The 23047-nt window shown below is 53.7% G+C and overlaps 2 protein-coding genes across 2 annotated transcripts; both read right to left on the reverse strand.

Moving 5' to 3' along the window:
- Positions 1-72: 72 nt before the first annotated feature.
- On the reverse strand, positions 73-15596 carry LPCAT4 (lysophosphatidylcholine acyltransferase 4). Its single transcript, XM_034786816.1, has 15 exons — positions 15557-15596; positions 14729-14955; positions 7944-8086; positions 7535-7755; positions 4769-4881; positions 4598-4658; positions 3609-3667; positions 3492-3526; positions 3299-3353; positions 3106-3188; positions 2288-2413; positions 1991-2114; positions 1498-1596; positions 812-968; positions 73-396 (listed from the first exon to the last, which is right to left on the reverse strand). The coding sequence occupies exons 1-15, from the start codon at positions 15594-15596 to the stop codon at positions 257-259; spliced, it is 1683 nt and encodes a 560-aa protein (XP_034642707.1). The 3' UTR covers positions 73-256.
- Positions 15597-19294: 3698 nt separating this feature from the next.
- Positions 19295-22114, reverse strand: LOC117885950 (immunoglobulin lambda-1 light chain-like). The gene is made up of 3 exons (XM_034787531.1): positions 22040-22114; positions 21174-21536; positions 19295-20252 (listed from the first exon to the last, which is right to left on the reverse strand). The coding sequence occupies exons 1-3, from the start codon at positions 22080-22082 to the stop codon at positions 19921-19923; spliced, it is 738 nt and encodes a 245-aa protein (XP_034643422.1). The 5' UTR covers positions 22083-22114; the 3' UTR covers positions 19295-19920.
- Positions 22115-23047: the final 933 nt, after the last annotated feature.

The following is a 23047-nucleotide window of genomic DNA, read 5'->3' on the forward strand; positions in this document are numbered from 1 at the left end:
TTTCATAGAGATATAGATATTTGATATATAAAATAGCATTTGTTTACATTTTACAAAACAGAAGAAGAAATGCAACCCACCTGCCTCACTCCAAAAAATAAAATAAATTCCAAAATAATTAAAATAAAATAAATCCCCCTCCCTCAAAATTGGCTGTTTCCTCCCCATTTCCTGTAGCCCTGAGTTGCTGGGTGTGTCCCGGGTAGCGAGTGTGCTGGGGAAGGGGTGTCACTGTATGGTGGGGGAGGGGCGTGGTTCAGTCTGCCTTGCTTTTGGTGTGGGGGAGGCCATTGGCGTAGGGGGTGGGGGCCCGGTGGGTGGGCACCGGGAGGCACAAGTAGGTGCTGAAGAGCGGAGCATAGTCGGGGTGGCGCAGGGCGAAATCCTGGAACTGACCTGGCAGGGAGAGAACGAAGGAGAGCGTGAAATAGTCACTGGGTTGGCTCAGCCACCCGTCGGTCCGTCCGTCTGTCTGCCCATTGGCCCTTCTGTCTGTCTGCCCTCTCTTGCATCCATCTGTCTGACCGTCCATCCGTCTGCCCTCTCATCTGTCTCTCCCTCCATCTATCTGCCCTATCCTCTCATCTGTCTGTCTGCCTTGTATGTGTAGCCTCCCTCTCTTTCTCTCTCTTCTTCCCCATGTGTCAGTTTCTCTGTCTACCCATCTGTCTGTCTGTCTTCTGGGTCCCCCCCCATCTGTCTGTCTGCCAGAACTCCTCCTGTCTGTCTGTCTGCCGGGTTTCCCCTCCCTCCTGGGTCTGTCTGTATGTGTCTATCTGTCGTGTCCCCCCATCTGTCTGAGGGTGCTCACCGATGCTCAGCCCGTGGTGGGGCTCAGCCCCGCCCAGTGCAGCATAGAGCTCGGCTCCGTCGGCCCAGGGCGTCCCCAGCAGCAGGCGCAGGATGGCACAGAAACCCTCCTGGGGCAGGCGTGGGGTCCCCCGCCTGGCCCCCGCTTCGCAGAACAGCTGTGGGGAAGGGGAGAGACGGTGTGAGTGGGAGAGAGACCCCACACAATCCCCATGCCACCAGTCCCCCATACACCCCAGTCCCCTTATACTCCCCCCACACCTCCCATATCCCCCCGCCCGTGGCCCCCAGATGTACCCCACCCAAAACCCCTATATCTCCCCACAGCCCCATTATCTTCCCACATCTCCCAAATACCCTCACCCACAGCTCCCATATCTCCCTGCAGCCCCTAGAACTCCCTGACTCCCAGATACCCTCCATATTCCTCCCACATACTCCCCCATTCCACATCCTCCAACCCAGTCTCCTCCCCGCACTCTCTATATCCCCAAACATACCCTCCTAGACCCAGACCCCTCTCCCCACATACTCCCAACCCAGCCCCGCATATCCCCATCCCTGCCCTATTCCTGCCAGAGCTCCTCCCCCTCACACTCCCTGCCCCCCCCCCCCCCCCAAGGCCCCGCCCCTGGCCCCCTCCGGGCCGCGGCCCCCCCCCCCCCCCCCCCCGCCCCCCCCCCCCACCTCAAAGGCCAGGCGTGTGAGCTCCTCAGGGCTGCGTCCCCCCTCCAGCGCCTGCAGGGCCAGCCGCACCGCCCGGGTGTCCACGGCGCCCCCCGTGTCCTGGTGGACAGACACACAGATGGGGGTTACCTCTCAACACAGAGCCCCCCACAAACCCCTCCCCTGCCCAGGGGTGCACTCCTATGCACCCTGGGGCAATCCCCCTCCCCCAGCTGTGGGGCAATTCCCTACCCCCAGGGGCAATTCCCCTCTCTGATCCCTGGGGCAATTCACCTCCCCTCCTCCAACCCTGGGGAAATTCCCCACCCCCAATCCCCTCCGGTCAGTCCCGCTCCCCCACCCCTGGAGCAATTCCCCACTCCCTGGCCAATTCCCCTCCCCTCTCCACCCAGGGGCAATTCCCCCCCAGCCCCGGGGCAATCCCCTTCCACTCCCCGCTCCTGGGGCGTTCTCCTCCCCAGCCCTCTCCCACTCCCTTCCTGCCCCCCGGTACCTGCTGGAAGTAGGCACAGAGCTCCTCAGGTGCCTCAGGGTGGGGCAACCCCAGCCAGCGGGCAAGTTCCTGGCACCCCAGAGTCCCTGCTCCACCATCAGGCAGAGGCTCCCCCACGACCCACCTGCAGGGGGATCCCCATGGGGGAGGAGAGGTCAGAGATACGGGCAGTACAGCCCCCAACACAGCACTGTCCGGTCTGTCCCTCCCGTACTGCCCATTCATCCTCCCCTGCCCCTATTGCCATCCCTCCCCTCCCCCTACCTCCTCCTCCCTCCCTGTCTCCCAGCCCCTCACCTGGCCCTCCGCAGCGCCCTTTCCAGCTCCCAGAGCCGGGGCTCCAGCGCCACCCGCAGGCGCCCAACTGCCCGCACCGGCAGGGTTCCCACCAGCTCGCACTCAGTGGCTGGGACGCCCAGCGCCCTGCGGGGAGACAAGGGCAGGGAGTGATCAGACTAAGGGGTACCCCCCATGCCGAGTCCCCCATTGTGACCCCCCCCGAGTGCCCCTGATCTCACTGTACCCGCTACAGTGCCCCGACTCCCCCATACCCTCAACAACCCATGTACTTCTCTCCAACCCCCCATACGTATCCCCCACATACCCTCAGAGCACTGACCCCCCATCACCTCCCCAAAAACTCTCCATGGGGCCATGCTGACCCCATTATTCCCCTGCCAGCCCCCCCTGGACCCCCACACCACCTCATCTGAGTACCTGTACATGGCCCCAACCCCCATATCCCCTGCTTCAACCCCATCTGAGTACCCTGATAACCCACCGTCCCCCACACTGTGGCCATGCCAATCCCCTGAGGCCCCAAATACCAACCCCCCCATGCCCTCCCACGCCAGCCCCCTCTGTGCTCCCTTCACTTGCCTCCAGGGATCCTGTGACAACCACTGCCCAGGGCTCCCCCACACCAACTCCCTGGTACCATGTGCTCCTCCCGTGCCCCAGACACCCCAGGCCCACCCCCCGGCACCTCACGCCAACCTCCCCACCACCACCTTACCCCAATATCCCTTGCAAAACCCCCATGGGTGCCCCCCATCCTACCCCCCTGTAGCGACTCCGAAGGGGAGCCCAGTCGACCCCCCACCAGGGCCACTCACCGGGCCATGGCTCTCTGCACGTTGCTGGCGTAAAGGGTGGGGTTGACACTCTCCTCAGCGCTGGGCTGATAGACGGGGAGGAACTGGAAGAGATAAGGGGGTTAGGGGGCAGCAGGGAGTGTGTGGGGAGCTCAGCCGGGAGGTGTTGGCTTATTGCCCTGGCACGGCACTAGGGGGCGCTGTGCAATCTCACCTCCACTTCCACAGTGGTGCAGAGTTGCGATGCCGTCAACCAGATGACTTTGAGCCTGCGTGGGGCGAGAGACATGACACCCCAAGTTAGTCGTTCAAGAATACAGCAGGGAGACAGACACACAACAAAGCTTGTCCCCTCCAGCAGGGGGCAGCAGACAGACAGATACATCCCTCCCCCATGCATAACTCACACTCCGGGGCCTTGCCACGCCCAGGTTGTCGAGTCCTGCCAAGAGAAGAACAGAGGCATTGGTTGTGCGGCCCGACCACGCCATCCACCCGGCCTGTTATCCCTGCCAGACACTCACCAGGCTGTTGGGGTACCGGACGAGGATGGGCTGGATAGGAACCCCGGCAATGAAGGCACCTGGGAGAGAGAGAGACAACCAGTTTACACCAAGGCTTTCACTCTGGATTTACACGGGGGTGCAGAGAGGGGTGTAGGCTGTAACAGTGTCACCTGCATACACGCAAGGAGTTATGCCAGGCACTCAGAGAGGTTAACAGCCTTTCTGCTGAGGATCACCCTGTGGGTTACTGTCGTTTGCTCTGGGTTTACACTTTGGTAAGTCTAAGTTTACACAGTGTTTACTCGGATGGTTAGTCCAGAGTTACACTGACTCTAGCTTTACAGTGGATTTTTGCAGTGTTTACTTGGAGGGCTACTCTAGATTGACAATGAGGTTACTCTCTGCTTCTTCTAGGTTCACATATTGGGGGTTAGCCAGCGTTTACACTAAGGCTACATTTACATTGAGGTTCACATTTCAGTTTACATAGATTGGTTCTCTAGGATTGCCCTGAGACTGGCCACATTTACACTGATGATTGCTCTGGGTTTACTCTGTGCTTCAAACAGCTGCTGCTCTTGATCCACACAGCATGTTACTCAACGTTTACTCCAGGTTTACTCTGTGCTTCACACAGAGTTGCTCTCAATACACACAATGTGTTACTCCAGGTTTATTCTGTGCTTCAAATTGTGTCGCTACTCTCAATCCACGCTGCAGATTACTCCAGGTTTACCCTTACCATATACAGGGGATTACATCATGTTCCACAACAACGTTTCCTCCTGCTTCACACCCAGCGCACCTGCGCTGCTCACACTGGAGTTTCCTGCAGCTCCACCTGAGCATCTCACCCCCGCAGTCCCAACCCTGCAGGGAGGAGTCTCTGGGCTCGAGAGTCATTACACCCAGGCCCTGCTTGACCAGCGGAAAAGGGGTCCCAGGGTGGGGGTCGCCCTACTCCCCCCACCCCTGTATGAGCCAGGCTGTGCTTCCGGGCCTCATACCTGGCTTAAACTTCAGTAAGGCTTTCTTGTTAGAGCAGGTCCCCTCGGGGAAGAAGAGCACCTCGGGGAGAGCAAAGAGGAGAGTGTCAGATACACTGGGAGGGGAAGGCGGGGGGGGGGGGGAACCCGGGGGGGGGGGGGAAAGGGGGGGGGGGGGGGAACCAGTCTCACCTGTGGCCATTTTCCCTGGGATGTGGCCCGTCTCTTCACCTCCTCTACCACCTTCTTGCGGGAGGCTGGGTCGTGGCGGGACACCAAGATGGCTTGGTTGAACCGGAGTAAGGCTGGGGAGTGGAGGGGGCAGAGAAATGGGTGAGGGGGGCAGTCCATGAGGCAGGGGACAGACCCACCACCACCTGCTGCCACTCAACCCCAATGGAGCCACCACAGGTCCTCACCCTGGGGCCGCCTCCTCCACCTCCCCTCACTCCCCATCCCCTCTCCCGCCTCCTCTCCTCTGCCCCGCTGCTATCCACAAGCCCCTCTTTTCCCCACCCCCCATCTCCTCCTTTCACAGCCCTTCCTCCTCCTGCCCCAAACCCATGGCGCTGTCTCCATCAGTGGAGAGACCCACCAAAATGGGGAGGATGGGACATCGCCGGACCCGGCTCTATACCCCACTGTTACCTATCAGCTCTGTGTTCTTGGGGAACCAGGGTGCAGTACCCAGCCTGTCTGACTTCCCACCCCATCCCCCAGCCTCTGCTTGAATCAAAACCGATCAGAAGAAAGACTTACAAAAAGCAATGAAAAGGCCGTGGGAGACACAGCTAAACCCCTCGGATAAGGGTGACAGGACTAAGGAAACTCCCCTGGCCCCTGCCTCGGAGATGGGACAAGGAGGCATCTCCATTAGCTACAGAATGGAGAACAGAGATTCCAAGGCAAGAACTGCATGGAACTCTGGGACCAGCAAAACAGGGAAGCACGGCATGATGGGGGATCTCTGCTCCAGATCTTAATGAACCCACGCCTGCACACACCCAGCTCAGTAATTATCAGACTAACTCTAGTAATGAATCCTTTATTGGTAGCCAAAATGGTGAAGCTCCCTAATTGCATTGTGAGCTCTGTCCAAGGAACACCGCCCAAAGCCAGGAATGATCAGCTCCCATTGTCTAACCCAGGGGTAGGCAACCTCTGGCATGCGTGCCAAAGGCGGCACCCGAGCTGATTTTCAGTGGCACTCACACTGCCTGGGTCCTGGCCACCGGTCCGGGGGGCTCTGCATTTTAATTTAATTTTAAATGAAGCTTCTTAAACATTTTAAAAACCTTATTTATTTTACATACAACAACAGTTTAGTTATATAGTATAGACTTATAGAAAGAGAACTAAAATATTAAAATGTATGACTGGCATGCAAAACCTTAAATTAGAGTGAATAAATGAAGACTCGGCACACCACTGCTGAAAGGTTGCCGACCCCTGGTCTAGCCTGAACAAGACAACTGTGGTATTCTCCCTTGAGCCATCAGTTTACACATAAACAAATCTAGTGTTCTCCCTTGAACCATTGTTGTTTCTCTACAAAACCCCCTACCCACGCTCAAGTAATGTTCTGATGCCTGGATCCAAAATCTGCATCAGTTCCATTGGGACTTCATCTTCTCCTGAGTGATCGTGCTGGGGGCTCTGCCTGTCTCCAGCACTCTGGACCTTCAGCTGCCACCGATTCAAGCGTCATGGAGTGGTGAGAACCCAGCTCTCTCTCTCTCGGTATAGCCTTCTGACCCTGACTTGTGTGATCAGTTATCGTTTTCTAAACCTGACTTTTATCATCAAAATTAAGTTAGATTTAATATTATAACTGTTTTGTTTGTTTGGCTCCCCTATGGTTATTACCTGGCAGTAAATAACTTTCATGGTTAAGCTGGTTGCTTCTCTCTCCCCCACCGCCCTCGGGGTGTTTTTTTGGTTTCCTCATTTGCTCTGCAGCTGTGCTCCTCGTACCTAAGCTAAAAGATCCCTGCAGTGCCCAAAAAGCCTGTGGGGTTTGCTCATCAAGTGGGTTACTACCAGAACAACTGTAACGTGAAAGTGGGGATAGGGACATGCTGAACCTGGGACATATGAGGGTGTCAGATTGAAAGTGCTGCTCGACCCAGCCTGCTCAGGCGGGCTCTAGTCCGGTGCGGTGCCTGTGACATATGAGGGGGACAGCTTGGAGGTGCTGCTCGACCCAGTCTGCTAAGTCCAGGGGCATATAAGGGGTCGGTTTGGAAGTGCTGATTAAACCAGTACTCTCAGAAATGCTCTGTTAATATGTGTGTGTGTGTGTGTTCGTCTGATTCTGGGGCTGGAAGAACCCGGCCCTGGGGAACCTAGGTCCTGCAGGACAACTCCATTGGGAGGGAACTTGCAGCAGGGAGAAGTAGAGCTCCGCATGGGAACACAAGTGACACAAGCAGTACATTGATAGAAGTACAGAACCCCCCCGCAGAAGAGTAACCCTAATAAATGAGCGTACCCCAAAGTAATGGGCAAAGCTGGTAACACCCACTTCCTGCCTCATCCCCTGTAGCTGGAGCCCCATGGACCCTGCTCCCCATTCCCCCCCATGACTGGAATGCCCCTTCTGGAAGGGTCCCGGGGGGGGGAGCCATCCAATGGGGAGACAATCCAATGGAAGGGCCCATATCCCACCCCACTCTAGCATGGGCCCTTCCAGCTGATGACCCCAAGGTCCCTCAATGGCATCATCCAACTGGCAGACCATGCAATGGAAGGGCCCGCCTCCCTTCCCTTCTCCATGGGGACCATGCAATGGAAGGGCCCATCTCCCCTCCCTGCCCAACCCCAGAGGTCTCTTACATCCAATGTCCACAACAGGCATCATCCAATGGGCCCTTCCATCCGATGACCCTAACATCCCCCACTGGCATCATCCAATGGGCAGACCATGCAATGGAATGGCCCATCTTCCCAGCCCCTTACCTCCAATGACAGGCACGTGGAGGTTCTCCGTGCGGGAGACCACCATGGGAATGTCACATGGCAGCAAGATGATGGGGTCGAAGAAGGTGGAGTGGGGGGCGGCCACCAGGATCGGGGCCTCCAAGCGCGATGCCCGCTGCCCCCGCACCCGGATCCGCATGAAGCCGAGGAGGAAGAACATCAGGCGGCTCAGGAGGTAAACGGAGCTGTGGGAGACGGAGCTGAAACGGGATAGATGGAGACAGTGGACGTGGGAGGAGCCCAGGGCTGGGACAGCAGGGGGCTGTGGGTCGGGACTGAGGGGCATTGGCAAAGCTGGGGAGGGGGAGCCCAAGGCTGGGCTAGCAGGGGGCTGCGGGTCAGGATAGAGGGGCACCAGCGATCTATAGGGGGTGGGGAGGTCTCTTACCTCCTCCAGTCCGTGAGCGGCTCTTTCAGCTCTTCCTCAGACCGGTGCAGCACCTGGAGCAGCGCGAAGGGCCAGATGAGGAAGAGGACAATGAAGGCCAGGGCAACACGGAGCGGGGCCAACACCATCCCCAGTAGGTAGAACTGTGAAGCAACGGGAGAGACGTCAACCCCCCAACGCTGACTGCCCGGGCCCCTCCGGGCAGCGCGGGTCACAGGATCCCCTCAGGTCAGCATTGTAGGACTTATCTCCACCAGCAGGGGGCAGCAGGGTCCCACACTCACACACATACACACAGAGTTCACCCAGCCTGGCAGGTTTTCCTGGGCCTGGCCTCATTGAAAAGATCACAGCCCAAGGACTACCCATAACACAACACACAGAGCATCGTCTCCTTAGTGGGTACTGTCCTGGGGCTGACGCCCACAGGGCAGAGAAGGGGAGCCCCAGGGAGGTGTTACAGGCCCAGGATGGCTGCATATAAATATGCAAGCAAGAGTGAGTCAGGCTAGAGATAACAATGTTAGTTCAATCAGGGAGGTGTGAACACCAAGGGAGGAGAAACTGCTTCTGTAGTTGGATAGCCATTCACAGTCTTTGTTTAATCCTGAGCTGATGATGTCAAATTTGCAGATGAACTAAAGCTCAGCAGTTTCTCTTTAAAGTCTGGTCCTGAAGTTTTTTTTCTGCAGGATGGCTACCTTTAAATCTGCTATAGTGTGTCCAGGAAGGTTGAAGTGTTCTCCTACAGGTTTTTGTATATTGCCATTCCTAATATCTGATTTGTGTCCATTTATCCTTTTACATAGGGACTGTCCAGTTTGGCCAATGTACATAGCAGAGGGGCATTGCTGGCATATGATGGTGTATATTACATTGGTGGACATGCAGGTGAATGAACCAGTGATGGTGTGGCTGATCTGGTTAGGTCCTGTGATGGTGTCGCTGGTGTAGATATGTGGGCAGAGTTGGCATCGAGGTTTGTTGCATGGATTGGTTCCTGAGTTAGAGTTTTCAGAATGCTTGTTGAAGATTTTGTAGATGAATGCTTCACCAAGCATTCTCAAAACTACGATACCCGCATGAGGAAATAAGGAAACAGATCAACAGAGCCAGACATGTACCCAGAAGCCTCCTACTGCAAGACAAGCCCAAGAAAAAAACCAACAGAACTCCACTGACCATCACATACAGTCCTCAGCTAAAACCTCTCCAACGCATCATCAGTGATCTACAACCCATCCTGGACAATGATCCCTCACTTTCACAGACCTTGGGTGGCAGGCCAGTCCTCACCCACAGACAACCCACCAACCTGAAGCATATTCTCACAATAACTACACACCGCACCATAGTAACTCTAGCCATCCTGCAGTAAAAAAACTTCAGAGAGAAACTGCCGAGCTTCAGTTCATCTGCAATTTTGACACCATCAGCTCAGGATTAAACGAAGACTGTGAATGGCTAGCCAACCACAAAAGCAGTTTCTCATCCCTTGGTGTTCACACCTCAACTGCTAGAAGAGGGCCTCATCCTCCCTGATTGAACTAACCTTGTTATCTTTAGCCGGACTCACTCTTGCTTGCATATTTATACCTGCCTCTGGAAATTTCTACTACATGCATCCGACGAAGTGAGTATTCACCCACGAAAGCTTATGCTCCAATACGTCTGTTAGTCTATAAGGTGCCACAGGACTCTTTGCTGCTTTTACAGATCCAGACTAATACGGCTACCCCTCTGATATTTGATTAATAATTCAAGAAGCTTACATCAGTACTTTGCTAATTCAGGGCCTGTACTAATCATCATCATAAATATTATAAATATAGAAATTCTCGGCTATCATTAGATCAACCTCCAATTCACACAAAACTTTATTAGCATTAATAATCATAAAACAATAGATGTTGTCAATACAACCTACTCTGGGGTACTTGCTGTGTATTTTATGTTGTTATAACTTTTCATTTTTTATAGTCAGAACTGCCTTAAACTACCTTAAATGATGGCACAGAGGGAAACTGAGGCACCAAAGGATACATTTTTAAGGGCTCCGAAATCTCATCCTTGTTAATAACTTTATATACTTTGACTACATCTTTGCAGCACTGAGCTTTCATAATTAATAATAATAGTCCATTTCTATAGAGAAACTTCATAATTTGATCTAGACAACCCTAGCGGTTGTTGAATTAAATGATTAATAATAATAATTACAACTGGAAGAATTAGGGATTTGGGCGTCTGTTTGGGAAAAGTAATATATGGAGATATACCTATCTCCTAGAACTGGAAGGGACCCTGAAAGGTCATTAAGTCCAGCCCCCTGCCTTCACTAGCAGGACTAAGTACCGATTTTGCCCCAGATCCCTAAGTGGGCCCCCTCAAGGATTGAACTCACAACGCTTGGTTTAGCAGGCCAATGCTAAAACCACTAAGCTATCCCCTCCAATCTGTAATATGTTTCGGTTGGACCAAAAATGACAAATTTTTTTTTTGAGGGTTGAATGACCCATTTTGTTTATATTTTGACCATGGTTAAACACTTTTGGCTCTTTTCTAAAATAAAAATAAAACAAGAAACTAAAATGAAAGGACTTTTTGAAGTGAGACCCAGAAAATCAAAACATTGTGTTTCAAAAACGTCAGCATGAACCAACTTGATTTTTATTTGTTTGGTTTGTGTGTTGCTGTAACAAACAATTCAGTCAAATTGACATGAATCCACTAAATATTTCAGTGTTATTTTTCACTAGAACAAAGAGTCAGCTGAAAACCCAACTCTAATACTAATCAATAAACTCAGCATCATTGTGGCTAGTCCCATCTGACACAACATGAAGTACTAATGTTCGTAATAAAGATAAATATTATGAGTTCAATTTCATCAGAATAGGAAATAGTTAATGTACTTTGACTCCAAAAGGAAATATTTGTTTTTAAGGATAATTGTCCTTAATACACAAACTCCAGGATATGACCCATTTGATTCCTGAAGATGCATGACTAATTAGCACCAAGAATAATTAGTATGATTAACTTTAAGGTTGATTCTCCGCCCTTGATCTAAACCAAAACAAAATGAAATAAGATTCATAATCAAGCTATTGATTAGTAACACTCCAAGGTGTGGGCTGTTCAGTTTGTCTGTCTGCAAAACTAACAAATTAATACGCTAATACCTAATAATAATAATAATATGCAAAGTTAAACAGTTATTAATACTGAGGATTCTCAGAATAGGAGACAGTCTATGCCAGCTAATGGCAAATGGAAATTATATTAATATCAAGGCCAATAATTATGACTAGAGACACTCCAGGATTTGCCGTATTCCAACTCAGTGGAAGCAAAAGTAAATGCTTAATTCTGCCCACACCAACGCACGAGCTGAACGTTACTAGCAGCCATAAAGGTGAGCCTGTGGCCAAGCGTTTGCAGCCTGGCCGTGGAAATGAACACTGGTAATAGTAACGATAAATCATTGTATTCCAGAAAGTGGGCAGCCCATGCCCATCAACAGGACGAGGCATCCTAGCACGCGGTTGGGAGATGGGTTAGGGAGAGGTTAATAACTCTGGGGCGATTTCACCCGGTCAACTCCCAAAGATGCCACACAAATGAATAAGACTCAGTAATGCCCCAACCCTCCCTCTCTGTCATTAATAGCAGCCCGGTGAGACATGCCAGACCAGCTGAAGCCCAATGGCAATAATAAGAATATTAAGGTTAATAATGATTAGTGCAGAAACCCGAGTCATTAGATAAGAACCATTGACTCTGAGCTCATTGGGACAGAGATTGTCCACGACCAGGGCTATTAGGTGCTACCGTAATGCGCCTAATAAATAACGTACCGTGCCTGGCGTCCTGGGCCACGAATGGGGTTCCTAGATGCTACCGTGATACACCTAATAAATAATGTATAGTGCCTGGTGTCCTGGACCATGACTGGGGTTCCTAGGTGCTACTGTGATATCCCTAATAAATAACATACAGTGCGTGACGTCCTGGGCCACAGCTGGGGTTCCTAGGTGCTACCATGATACACCTAATAAATAATGTACGGTACCTGGCGTCCTGGGCCACGACTGGGGTTCTTAGGTGCTACCATTATGCACCTAATAAATAACGTACAGTGCCTGGCATCCTGGGCCACAGCTGGGGTTCCTAGGTGCTACCATTATGCACCTAATAAATAATGTACGGTACCTGGCGTCCTGGGCCATGACTGGGGTTCCTAGGTGCTACTGTAATCCACCTAATAAAAAATGTACAGCACCTGGCATCCTGGGCCACGACTAGGGTTCCTAGGTGCTACCATTATGCACCTAATCAATAACGTACAGTGCCTGATGTCCTGGGCCACAACTGGGGTTTCTAGGTGTTACAGTAATGCACCTAATAAATAACGTACGGTGCCTGGCGTCTTGGGCCACAATTGGAGTTCCTAGGTGCTACCGTGATACACCTAATCAATAACGTACAGTGCCTGGCATCCTGGGCCACGACTGGAGTGCCTAGCTACTACCGTAAAACACCTAATAAATAACATACAGCGTCTAACACAATGAGGTACTGGGCCATGAATGGGGTGCCTAGTCGCTACCATAATACACCTAATAAAAAATGTACAGCACCTAGTGTAATGAGGTCTTGATCCATGACTGGGGTTCCTAGGCGCTACCGTAATACACCTAATAAACAATGTACAGAGTCGGACACAATAGAGTCCTGGGCCATGACTGAGTCTGATAGTGCTACCATAATACACCTAATAAATAATAATAATTCATGTCACCCCAAGAGACGCAAACCAAATGAATAAGTATCCATATTACCAGGGCAGAATCTTTAGCATCAATGTCAGATGATGTAAAATGAAACAGCAATATGAATAAGAGAAATAATGACTATTAACAGGGATTTTACACAGTGGGATCCTAGATGACCCCAAATGGAAATAATTGGTGTATTAAGGCTAATTTATCATTAATAGGGGATCTCTAGGATTTGACTTAGCCCCTGTGGGTACTAAATCAAGGATTAGCCCTCAATATTATGTGAGCAGAGTTTTGCTACCCATGTCTGCAAAAAATGAACTAATAGTATGAATACTAACCCTATTTATTAATAATGGGAATTTCCCAGCTAATGGCAAATGGAAATAATCTGTTTATTAGGGCTAAGAATAGGGAAACTCTATAATTTCTTAATATGGAAACTCTAGGATTTGACTTGCTCCCACTGGCTGCAAATTAAAGGAATGATACAATTAATGACTGTATTAATCTCTACGATTAATAGAGATTTTTGGCTGTCAGTCGCAGATAGCACCCTGGGAATCCTGGAAAGATTGAAGCGGTTTGCTTCAAAGCTGTCAAAATGAGTACATTTGATGTTTTTATTTATTTCTAAAATATTTTTTCTGGAATAATATTAATATGTTGCTCATAATAATCTATGGTTATTGCTAATAGGGATTCTCTGGAATGGGAGCCGGCTACTCCCAGCAGATATAATCCAGGCTCCCATAGCACCTAAACTGCTTAGGCCCCATAGCAACACTCCCAGACCTATATATTAAGGCTACTAATTAGGAATGCAGCATCCCTGGCATGTGCTTCTCCACATCCCCCCTGAAGGACCCCCCTCAAGTTCTGACCTGTAGTAACCCTGGAGCAGAGGACCTGTTAGGGCAGAGCAAGCCCACTCCAGCAGGGGAAGGGGGGGGGGTACTACAAGGAGGGTTGTGAGGGGGGACAGAGGGAGGATATGGGGAGTTAGGAGGCAGAAATGGAGAGTCTGAGCATGGAGCTAGATTGATAAATACAGGGGGTGTGTAGTGATAGATAGATAGATAGATAGATAGATAGATAGATAGATAGATAGATAGATAGATAGATAGATAGATAGATATGGGGGCAGACAAAGGGGGATGGCTGGATTAATATGAAATAATACAATACTAGTGACAGTAAAATAATGAAGCAAACCAGACAGCTGCTCAGCTGGTCCAGACTGGTCCCTGGACCCAGGTGCAGGGAGGGCCCATTGACACACACACACACAGACACACACACAGAGACAGACACACACACACACACACCGCGGGGATCTGGCCCTCAGCGCACTGGCTGGAGACACTAGGCCCCTAAGCCAAAGATGCCAACCCCTCCAGCAGAACTGATACATACAGATACTAATGCCATATAAGGGACCATTGTACAGCCTGTGGGAACATACTCCCAGCGCTGGGGCTGTGTGCGGGGGGGAACGCAGGGCTGGGATCCCAGGGAGCTGTGGGTCAGGAGTGAGGGGCACGGGCAGGGCTAGGGGGGAGTTTGCCCTGGGTAGAGTCTCTAGAGAAACAGGATGTAAGTAAATAAGGGGAAAACGAAACAGAAAGGGAAATGGAAGCAGATGCCCGGCTCCTCCCGCGCTGCGCTGGGCCCGGCTGGGGCAAAAAACCAGCCAGGGAGGCTGCCGCATCCGCACCCCCGAGAATGGGGAGGGGAGACCCCAGCGTATTGCAGGGGAGGGGGCTCCCAGCACCCGGTGCCCACCAGACACCGCAACCCCCCCCCCCCGACACTGGGATGCCCCCAATACACCTCCATCGCCTCCCATCCCCCCCAGACACTGCGATCCCCCCAATACACCTCCATCCCCTCCCATCCCCCCACGGAGCCTGGGAGCCCCCCAATACACCCCCATCCCCAAACCCCACCCCCAACACAGACACCCCCCAAACACCCCAGCCCTACCTCCCTCCCCCTCACCTTGGCTCTCTGCGCCCCCGTCAGCCGCAGCTCGTGGACGAAGGGGTTGGGGGCGCCCCCCCCCGTCCCGGCCCCGGCTGCCCCCCTCCATCGCCGCCCCCCCCCGCCCCCTCCGGGCTGGGAGCTGTGACTGCCGCCGGAGCCAGGGCCTAAGTGATGGGGGGGACGGACAGACGGACAAGGGGAGGCGGGACCAGGGCGTGGTGTCCCCGGCACAAGGGGCTGGGCTACGGGCTGGGTTGGGCAGCATCTCACTCCTACACCGCTCCATCCAGCCCCCTGTCTGTCTGTCCATCCATCCCTGTGTGTGTCTGCCTGTCCGTCCATCCATCCGTGCCTCTGCCCCTCCAGCCCCCCCGTCTGTCCATCCAACCCCCTGTCTGCCTGTCTGTCCATCCATCCCTGTGTGTGTTCCTGTGTCTGTCCATCCATCCCTGTGTGTGTCTGCCTGTCTGTCCGTCCATCCATCCCTGCCTCTGCCCCTCCAGCGCCCCCGTCTTTCCATCCATCCCCCTGTCTGTCCCTCCATCCCCCTGTCTGCCTGTCCGTCCATCCAGCCCTGTGTGTGTCCCTGTGTGTGTCCATCCAGCCCCCTATCTGCCTGTCTGTCCGTGACCGTCCATCCATCCCTGCCTCTGCCTCTCCAGCCCCCCCCCGCATATGTCCATCCATCCCTGTGTGTCCCTCCAGCCCCCTGTCTGTCCATCCGTTCCTATGTGAGTCCCTGTGTCTGTCCATCCAGCCTCCAGTCTGTCCATCCAACCCCCTGTCTGCCTGTCTGTCCGTCCATCCCTGTGTCTTTCCCTGCATCTGTTCCTCCAGACCCACCATCTGTCTGCCTGTTTGTCCGTCCATCCACCCCGCCCATCTGTCTGTTCGTCCCTGTGTCTGTCCATCCAGTCCCCAGTCTGTCTGTCCATCTGGAGCAAGGGGCAAGACCCGGAGAGTATATTTTTATCCCTCCCCTCCTCCCGCACTCGCTCTTCCCCTCCCTGCCTCTCTCCTTCTCCTGCCTCCAGCCCCCCCCAATCCCTGCGGGTGCCCCTCACTCCCGACCCGCAGCCCCCTGCTATCCCAGCCCTGCCACCACCTTCCACAGCTCTGCGGATGCCCCTCCCAGAGCTGGGGATAGAACCCAGGAGACCTCCCCCACCCCCACCCCTGCTCTAACCACTAGCCCCCCACTTTCCTTCCAGAGCTAGGGATGGGACCCAGGAGTCCTGAGTGGGGTTTAGTGAAGGGGGCTGAGGGTCAGGACTCCGGGGTTCTCCCTTGGGCCCTGGGAGTGGAGTGTGGTCTAGTGATCAGATCACAGTGCTTCCCCCCCCAGCTTCCCCAGTGGCAGCCAGTGGTGCTTGGAGAGCATCTGTTGCCCCAGGGGCCTGTGATGTCACAAACTCTGTCTTGATCCCAAACTGGTTTATCTGGTTGATCTGCTCTGCTCAGAATAAACACCCCTCCAACCCTCCCTCCCCCGTGGGTCTCTCCATGCAGCCCCAACCTTCCAGCCAGCCCTAAAGAGAGAGCACCCCTCTGTGAGTGGGTAGATTTTCTCCCTTATTACATGTGGGGAAACTGAGGCACAGAGTGGGCTGGACCAGGGTGACCCGGTGAGTCAGGGTCAGAATTAAGAGTAGAACCCAGGAGTCCTGGCTCCCAGCCCACCCTGCACTAACCACTAGACCCCACCCCCTCCAGGAAGCAGGTTTGGATGGTTACAATTCCAACAAGCACCCACCAGCTGATTGACCCCAGCTGGGTGTCTGCTGGTGTCCCTAGCTGTGCTCTTCACCCCCCCAACCCCCATGTGCAGGGCAAGAGGCAGGTGGTATCTGAGCAGAGGCCCCGTGCTGGGACGTCCTTGGTTCCTGGCTGGGCTGGATTCTGGGGCCAGGCACACTCTGCTCTGTCTTTATCTTGGCCTGATTATATTTAGCTGGAAGCTGTGCTGGGAACAGGTGCATGGCACTGAGGCTAGGGGAGGTTTACACGGCGGGCGGGGAGGGGGAATTATTACGCAGCCGTCACCAGCCTGGGGTGAAAACCAGATCTTGGAAAGTCCTGGGAACGTGCACCCTGCACAGGGCCCAGGCTGGAGTCATTCAGTATCCTCTGTAGGACCTGGAACCTGGCTCCCCACCCCCCGCTCTAACCCTTCAGACCCCATTGCCCTCCCAGAGTTGGGATAGAATCCAGGAGTCCTGTTTCCCAGCACCCCTGCTCTAACCCACCAGGCCCCATTGCCCTTCCAGAGTTGGGATAGAATCCAGGAGTCCTGTTTCCCAGCACCCCTGCTCTAACCCACCAGGCCCCATTGCCCTTCCAGAGTTGGGATAGAATCCAGGAGTCCTGCTTTCCAGCACCCCTGCTCTAACCACTAGACCCCACTCCCCTCCCAGAGCTGGGATAGAACCCCGGAGTCCTGGATCCCAGTCCCGTCCCCGCTGCTCTAACCACTAGACCCCACACCTGCCCCAGAGCTGGGAACAGAACCCAGGAGTTCTGACCCCAGCAGCCCCTTCTGTAACCCACCAGACCCAGCTGCCCTCCCAGTCCTGTGGATAGAGCCCAGGAGTCCTGGTTCAAATCCAGCCCCAGGATAGAGGGACTGGCTGGCTCCAGGGGGCAGGGAATAGGCTACAGGAGAGCCAGCTCCAATCCAGCCCCAGGCGGGGACACGGGCTGGAGAATGGGATATGGGGTAGGATGGATGGACGGACGGCGCTGAGCTAGGCACAGCTCGGATGGACAGGTGGATGGAGCTCAGACAGATGGATACGCAGCGTCTAGCCAGACAGAGCTGGGAGATATGGCGCTGGAATGAGGGACAGATCGATAGATAGAGGTCGGATGCAGCGGTTAGCTGGACAGATGAACGCTGTATGGACTGAGGGGTCGGGCAGGCCCAGCCAGGAGAATGAAGGGCGGTTGCATTAGTGGCAGTTGTTGCGCTGTGCAGAGGCACCTGGCCCGACCTGTTCCCAGGGAGCTGGGCAGGCCCTCCCTGCTATGCTGTCAGACCGGCCTCTCGCCGGTGCCAGCCCCCAGCCCCGGAGGCGCCAGCCAGGGCCCCCAGCCAGTACCACGCCCCGATGGGGCCCAAGCCAGGGAGCTAATTCTGGCAGGTAATTAACAGGTGGGGTGGCAAAGTGATGGGCAGCGGGAGGGTAGCATGGGAGTCAGAGAGGTGGGAACTCCCGTGGGCAGTTTGTGGTGGGATGGGAACGAGAATAGGGCTGGCAGAAGGAGAGCAGGGACTGGCCCCAACAGGGCCAAGGGATCTGAGGGCATCTCCCTAGGGAAGGATGGACTTGCCCGTTGGGGCTGGTCCTGCCCTAGGGGATGTGGCTACGCAGGGCACGGGTGTGTGTGTGTGTGTGTGTGTGTGATGGCACTGCCTGGGGGAAGGGCCCATCCTGACCGAGGCAAGGGAGGTTTGAGGGTGGATGGGAGCATACAGGGTTATTTTAAAGCAGGGGTTCTCAAATTGGGGGTCAGGACCCCTCAGGGGGTCATGAGGTTATTACATGGGGGGCCGCGAGCTGTCAGCTTCCACCCCAAACCCCGCTTCGCCTCCAGGATTTATAATGGTGTTAAATATATAAACAAGTGTTTTTAATTTATAAGGGAGCGTCACACTCAGAGGCTTGCTGTGTGAAAGGGGTCACCAGTACAAAAGTTTGAGAACTCCTCCTTTAAAGGGTCTGGACAAGGGGTGGCAGCTATTTAGTTGAATATTGTCCTGTTCACTGCTGCCCTCTAGTGCCCATTATACAGTATAGCCGCCCCTTCCCTACCCCCACCCTCTGCTGCCCCTAGTGACATTATACAGCAGGGGTCTCAAACTCAAATGACCATGAGGGCCACACGAGGACTAGTACATTGGCCCGAGGACCGCATTACTGACACCTCCCCCCCCGCTGCCCTCGGCCCCGTCCCCACTCCACCCCTTCCATGAGGCCCCGCTCCTGCCCCCAGGGCCGGCTTTAGGCCGATTCAGCCGATTCGGCTGAATTGGGCCCCGCGCTAAGAGGGCCCCGCGCCGCAGCTCTCCACCCCGCCCTCAGCTCACTTCCCCCTCCTCCCCTCTCCTGAACGCTCCGCCCCCTGCTCCTCCCCCTCCCCTGCTTCCCGCGAATCAGAGGTTCGCGGGAAGTCTGAAAAGAAGCAGGGGCGGGCAGGCAGGCAGGGAGCCTGCCCTGCTTCCGGTGCACGTCCGGCCAGAGCCGCTCTGGTAAACACTGGGGGAGGGCGGGGGGGCTGCAAGAGGCTCGCGGGCCGCAGAAAATCACCCCGCGGGCTGTGTGTTTGAGACCCCTGTTATACAGTATAGCTGCCCCTTCCTCACCCTCACCCTCTGCTGCCCCTAGTGCCCATTATACAGTATAGCCGCTCCTTCCCCACCCCCACCCTCTGCTGCCCCTAGTGCCCATTATACAGCATGGCCAACCCACAGATATGCTTTAAATTAATATTTTATTATAATCCATTTGGCGATATGTTTGTCTTGCTTTAAAAAAAGTACAAAGCAATGAATTTGGTATCAAGTTTTCTTTTATTGTCTTTGCTTTTTCTACCACTTTATAAATGCTGGATTACTATGCTGCTGCTGAGAAGGGAGCATGCGTTGAGATTAGATGGATGGACCGATTGGTAGGTAAATAGATGTGTACATTGGGTCGATAATGGGGCGAGATGAATAGGTAGAGAGGAAACAAGCAGCACTGATATGTAGATCCATAAAACCATGGGGAGAGGGGTGTACATGGATGGAGGGAGAGAGAGGGGGGCTGTGTATGGAGGGATGAGTGTGTTTGAAAAGAAACAGAGGGGCCAGACAGACAGACGGCAGGGTAGGAGAAGGGACAGTAGGATAGACAGAGTTGCAGAAGGAACCAGGTATGGTCTGGAGAACCAGGACTGAAGCTTTGCATCTTGGGTTCAGCTCTACCCGCAACCCAGGCTGGATCCTCCCCCTCGCCCCAAAAGCAAGACAGAAGTGGAGCCACTGCTGTTGAAGGAGTGCTGCTGGGTGGGATCTCAGGGAGTGTCAGGTCATGGGGGGAGGTTGCTCTGGATGAGGGACCGTATTCCTCCAAGCCGAGGGGGGTTTCTCAGCCTGGTAGATGGGCATGGGGGAGGTTGAACCTGACAGGGACCCTGGGATCTGGGAGAAGAGGCTCCCTGCTGGGCTACTGTCTTTTGCAGTCCTTGGCACTGATGCTCTTCTCCAGTGCTGACGCCAGCGATTCGTGCTTGACCACACAGCTGTAGCTGGCACCCGAGCCCCACTCGTTGGCCGGCACCGTTAGGTAGCTGCTCACAGAGTAGGTCTTGTCCTCTCCCAGTGCCACCAGCCCCGTTCTCACCCCCTGGGCCTGGGTCTGGCAGTCTTGCCTCCACAGCACATCGATGTAGCCGGGGAAGAAGCCGCTCACCAGGCAGGTCAGGGTGGCGAAGCCGGTGGCGATTTCCTCCTGGGCTGGAGGGAACAGCTGGATTTGGGGCTGGGGCAGATTGCTCCCTGCAAACACACAGAGAGGACATTGGAGACAGCAGCTAGCATCCCTGGCTCACACCCCTCAACCTCACTGCCCTCCCAGAGCCAGGATAGAGTCCTGGCTCCCAGCCTGCCCGCTCTAACCACTAGACCCCACTCTCCTCCCAAAGCCGGGGAAAGAACACAGGAGTCCTGGCTCCCCGCCCTTTTCTGTTCTAATGCACTAGACGCCTCCTTCCTCCCAGACTCAAATGTCTTGCCTCTCACTGCTTTGTCTTCATGACAAGACCAATATCCCCTCCCTTAATTATGGGTTCGTTATTGTTGCTCCGATTAATTAACCTGTGTAGTTTATTTAGATTTGGCTACATTACAGTAGTGAGCTCTCCCCAGCCGGACCCACTGGCGTCTTTTGAAAATATCTCTATGTAATAAACAAACCCAGCAGTTCTCTGAAGAGCATGTGACATAGGCTGAAGATAAAATACATGTAGGAAGAACCAATGGCTCGCCACCCCCCTCCCGCACTGCGACCCAGTCCGACCCCCTCGTCCATCTTCTCGGGGGAGGGGGGAGCAAGAGAAACACTGTCCATAACAGAAACTCCTGGTCTGGTTTCTGTGGGCGCTATGGAGAATGCCTCTGTTACCCCCCTGGACCTCCTCCGCCAACCTCAGTATGGTCATATAAGGGACAGGTCCCTGTCTGACCAACATCACCCTAATATCGGAGATGCTCCAATTCACTGAGCCACGTGACCTCTGGGAGGTAGGGAAGGGCTTGTTCCCTATTGCTGAGAGGGGGAACTGAGGTGCAGAGACGCTGGCCCAAGGTTAGACATGGAGGCCGTAGCAGAAGCAGCATCAAATTCAGATCTCCCAAAGCCAGATCCTGACCCCTGGATCATCCTTCTATTCTAACGACAGCAACCAGATTCATACTCACTCAGCACACGCACACGGGTCCCCTCTCCCCACGTCTGGACTCCATCTGTATAATAGGTGAAGCAGAAATAGATGGAGTCGTCTCCTTCCTGGACATCACGGATAGTGAGCAGGAACTTCTTGTTGGAGGCGTCTCTGGAGGGGACGTATCGCTCCGGGATCCCCGGAGCTCGGTAAATGGACAGATCCTTTTTGAAGAACAGCACCCCTTCAGGTTTCTGTCCAGGGCTCTGCCGGATCCAGTTCATATTGACCTTGTCCGCTGTGACGTTTTCCACAGCACATTCCAGAGCCACCGTCTGTCCAGGAGACACCGAGATCTCAGAAGGGCTTTGGCTGAAGGAGGCATATTGGCACCGTCCACCTGCACGAGAGAAACCAGAACGTCATCTAGACTCCTTTTTGCTCATGCACAGAGCAGTAGGTTGGTAGACTGACAGAGAGACTGTAGATGGGTGGAAGGATAGATGGAAATGGAGAGATATCACCAATGAGAGGTGGAACGGATAGCTAGAGATTCTGGAGATGGAGAGATGGAAAATAAATACTGCACATAGATAGATAGATAGATAGATAGATAGATAGATAGATAGATAGATANAAATACTGCACATAGATAGATAGATAGATAGATAGATAGATAGATAGATAGATAGATAGATAGATATGCATCAGGATGGATGGATGGATGGATGGATGGATGGATGGATGGATGGATGGATGGATGGATGGGGGAGAGATATGCATGGGGATAGATAGATAAATTGATTAGTAGTTAGATAGATTTCCTTGGGTGTTCTGGACCATATGATCCAGAGCCTCCTCCAGGCAGGGGAAGGAGCAGGAGTGTCCATGGGGGTTACTCACAGGCCAGTGAGAGCAGCAGGATGAGTCCCTGGAGCGGATGCATGGCCGACCTTCACGCTGTCCCCAGGGCAGAGCTGAGACGGTCCAGAGAGAAGCCGTATCTTATGAGGCCGCGTATTCAAATCCAGCTGCCGATGGGAAACGAGGAAGCTCCTCATTGGCTCAGCCACAACTCCGGTGCAGCAGCCGAACCAATGGGCATCGGGGCATGGGTGGGAGATTTGCCTATGGGTTCCTCCAGGCTGAGCTGGACGGTCTCTGTCTGTCATGTCCACAAATGACCTGCTGCTGCCGTTGGGTGTATTTGAGCTTAGATTATAACCCTCCAGTTGAGGAGCCATAGTCACCTGGGTTATCAGCCTGAGGACTTGGGACTTAGGAGATCCTGAAGGTACTGCCCCGAGAGCTGGAGAGCAGAGAACGGGCTTCATGATACCAGACAATGAGCTGGGAAATTAGCTCCTGGGTGGAGCAGGGAGGCTGGGAGTCAGGACGCCTGGGTTCCATGCTCACCACCAGGAAAGGAGCGGGGGGCTATGCATTAGAGAAGGGGATTTTGAGAGACAGGTCCTCTGGGCTCTATTCTGATGCAGCTTTGATCAGATGACATAACTTCTTTGGTGTCTCCGTGTCCCTGTCGGGAACACATTGGCGTTCATTGGGCGAGAAGTGCTGTATAAAATATAGGGTCAACTCCTCAAGCGGTGTCACTCAGCCGCTGATTGACACCAGCTGGGGATCCAGTCCACTGACTCCAACGCAGCTGCGGCCAATTCACGCCGGCTGGGCATCCAGCCCAATGAATGTTTTTGTTATTATACTAAAGAGCAGCTAGCACCGTTGTGTGGTGGCCCATAGGGATGGTGCTGCAGTGGGGATTTTAATCAGCCCTGCACATTGGTACCAGATAGAGTGAAGACGTGAAGAAATTCTTCTCACTGTTTGTAACCCCTCGGTGTGTTTCAGCATCAAACCAGGGATTGTCTTCTCGCTCTTCAACCCCAGAAG

This window comes from Trachemys scripta, chromosome 12 (assembly GCF_013100865.1).
Source record: "Trachemys scripta elegans isolate TJP31775 chromosome 12, CAS_Tse_1.0, whole genome shotgun sequence".
Classification (NCBI taxonomy): domain Eukaryota; kingdom Metazoa; phylum Chordata; order Testudines; family Emydidae; genus Trachemys; species Trachemys scripta.

Excerpts from the sequence above, each read along its gene's own strand:
- LPCAT4 (XM_034786816.1), bottom strand. The coding sequence starts at position 15,596 with ATGGGCGGGGTGGATGGACGGACAAACAGGCAGACAGATG. Across the intron at positions 2,115-2,287 it reads AGGGCGCTGCGGAGGGCCAG|GTGGGTCGTGGGGGAGCCTC; the intron begins GTGAGGGGCTGG and ends ATCCCCCTGCAG. Across the intron at positions 969-1,497 it reads TCACACGCCTGGCCTTTGAG|CTGTTCTGCGAAGCGGGGGC; the intron begins GTGGGGGGGGGG and ends CCTTCCCCACAG.
- LOC117885950 (XM_034787531.1), bottom strand. The coding sequence starts at position 22,082 with ATGCATCCGCTCCAGGGACTCATCCTGCTGCTCTCACTGGCCT. Across the intron at positions 21,537-22,039 it reads CCTGCTGCTCTCACTGGCCT|GTGGACGGTGCCAATATGCC; the intron begins GTGAGTAACCCC and ends TCTCTCGTGCAG. Across the intron at positions 20,253-21,173 it reads GACCCGTGTGCGTGTGCTGA|GGAGCAATCTGCCCCAGCCC; the intron begins GTGAGTATGAAT and ends GTGTGTTTGCAG.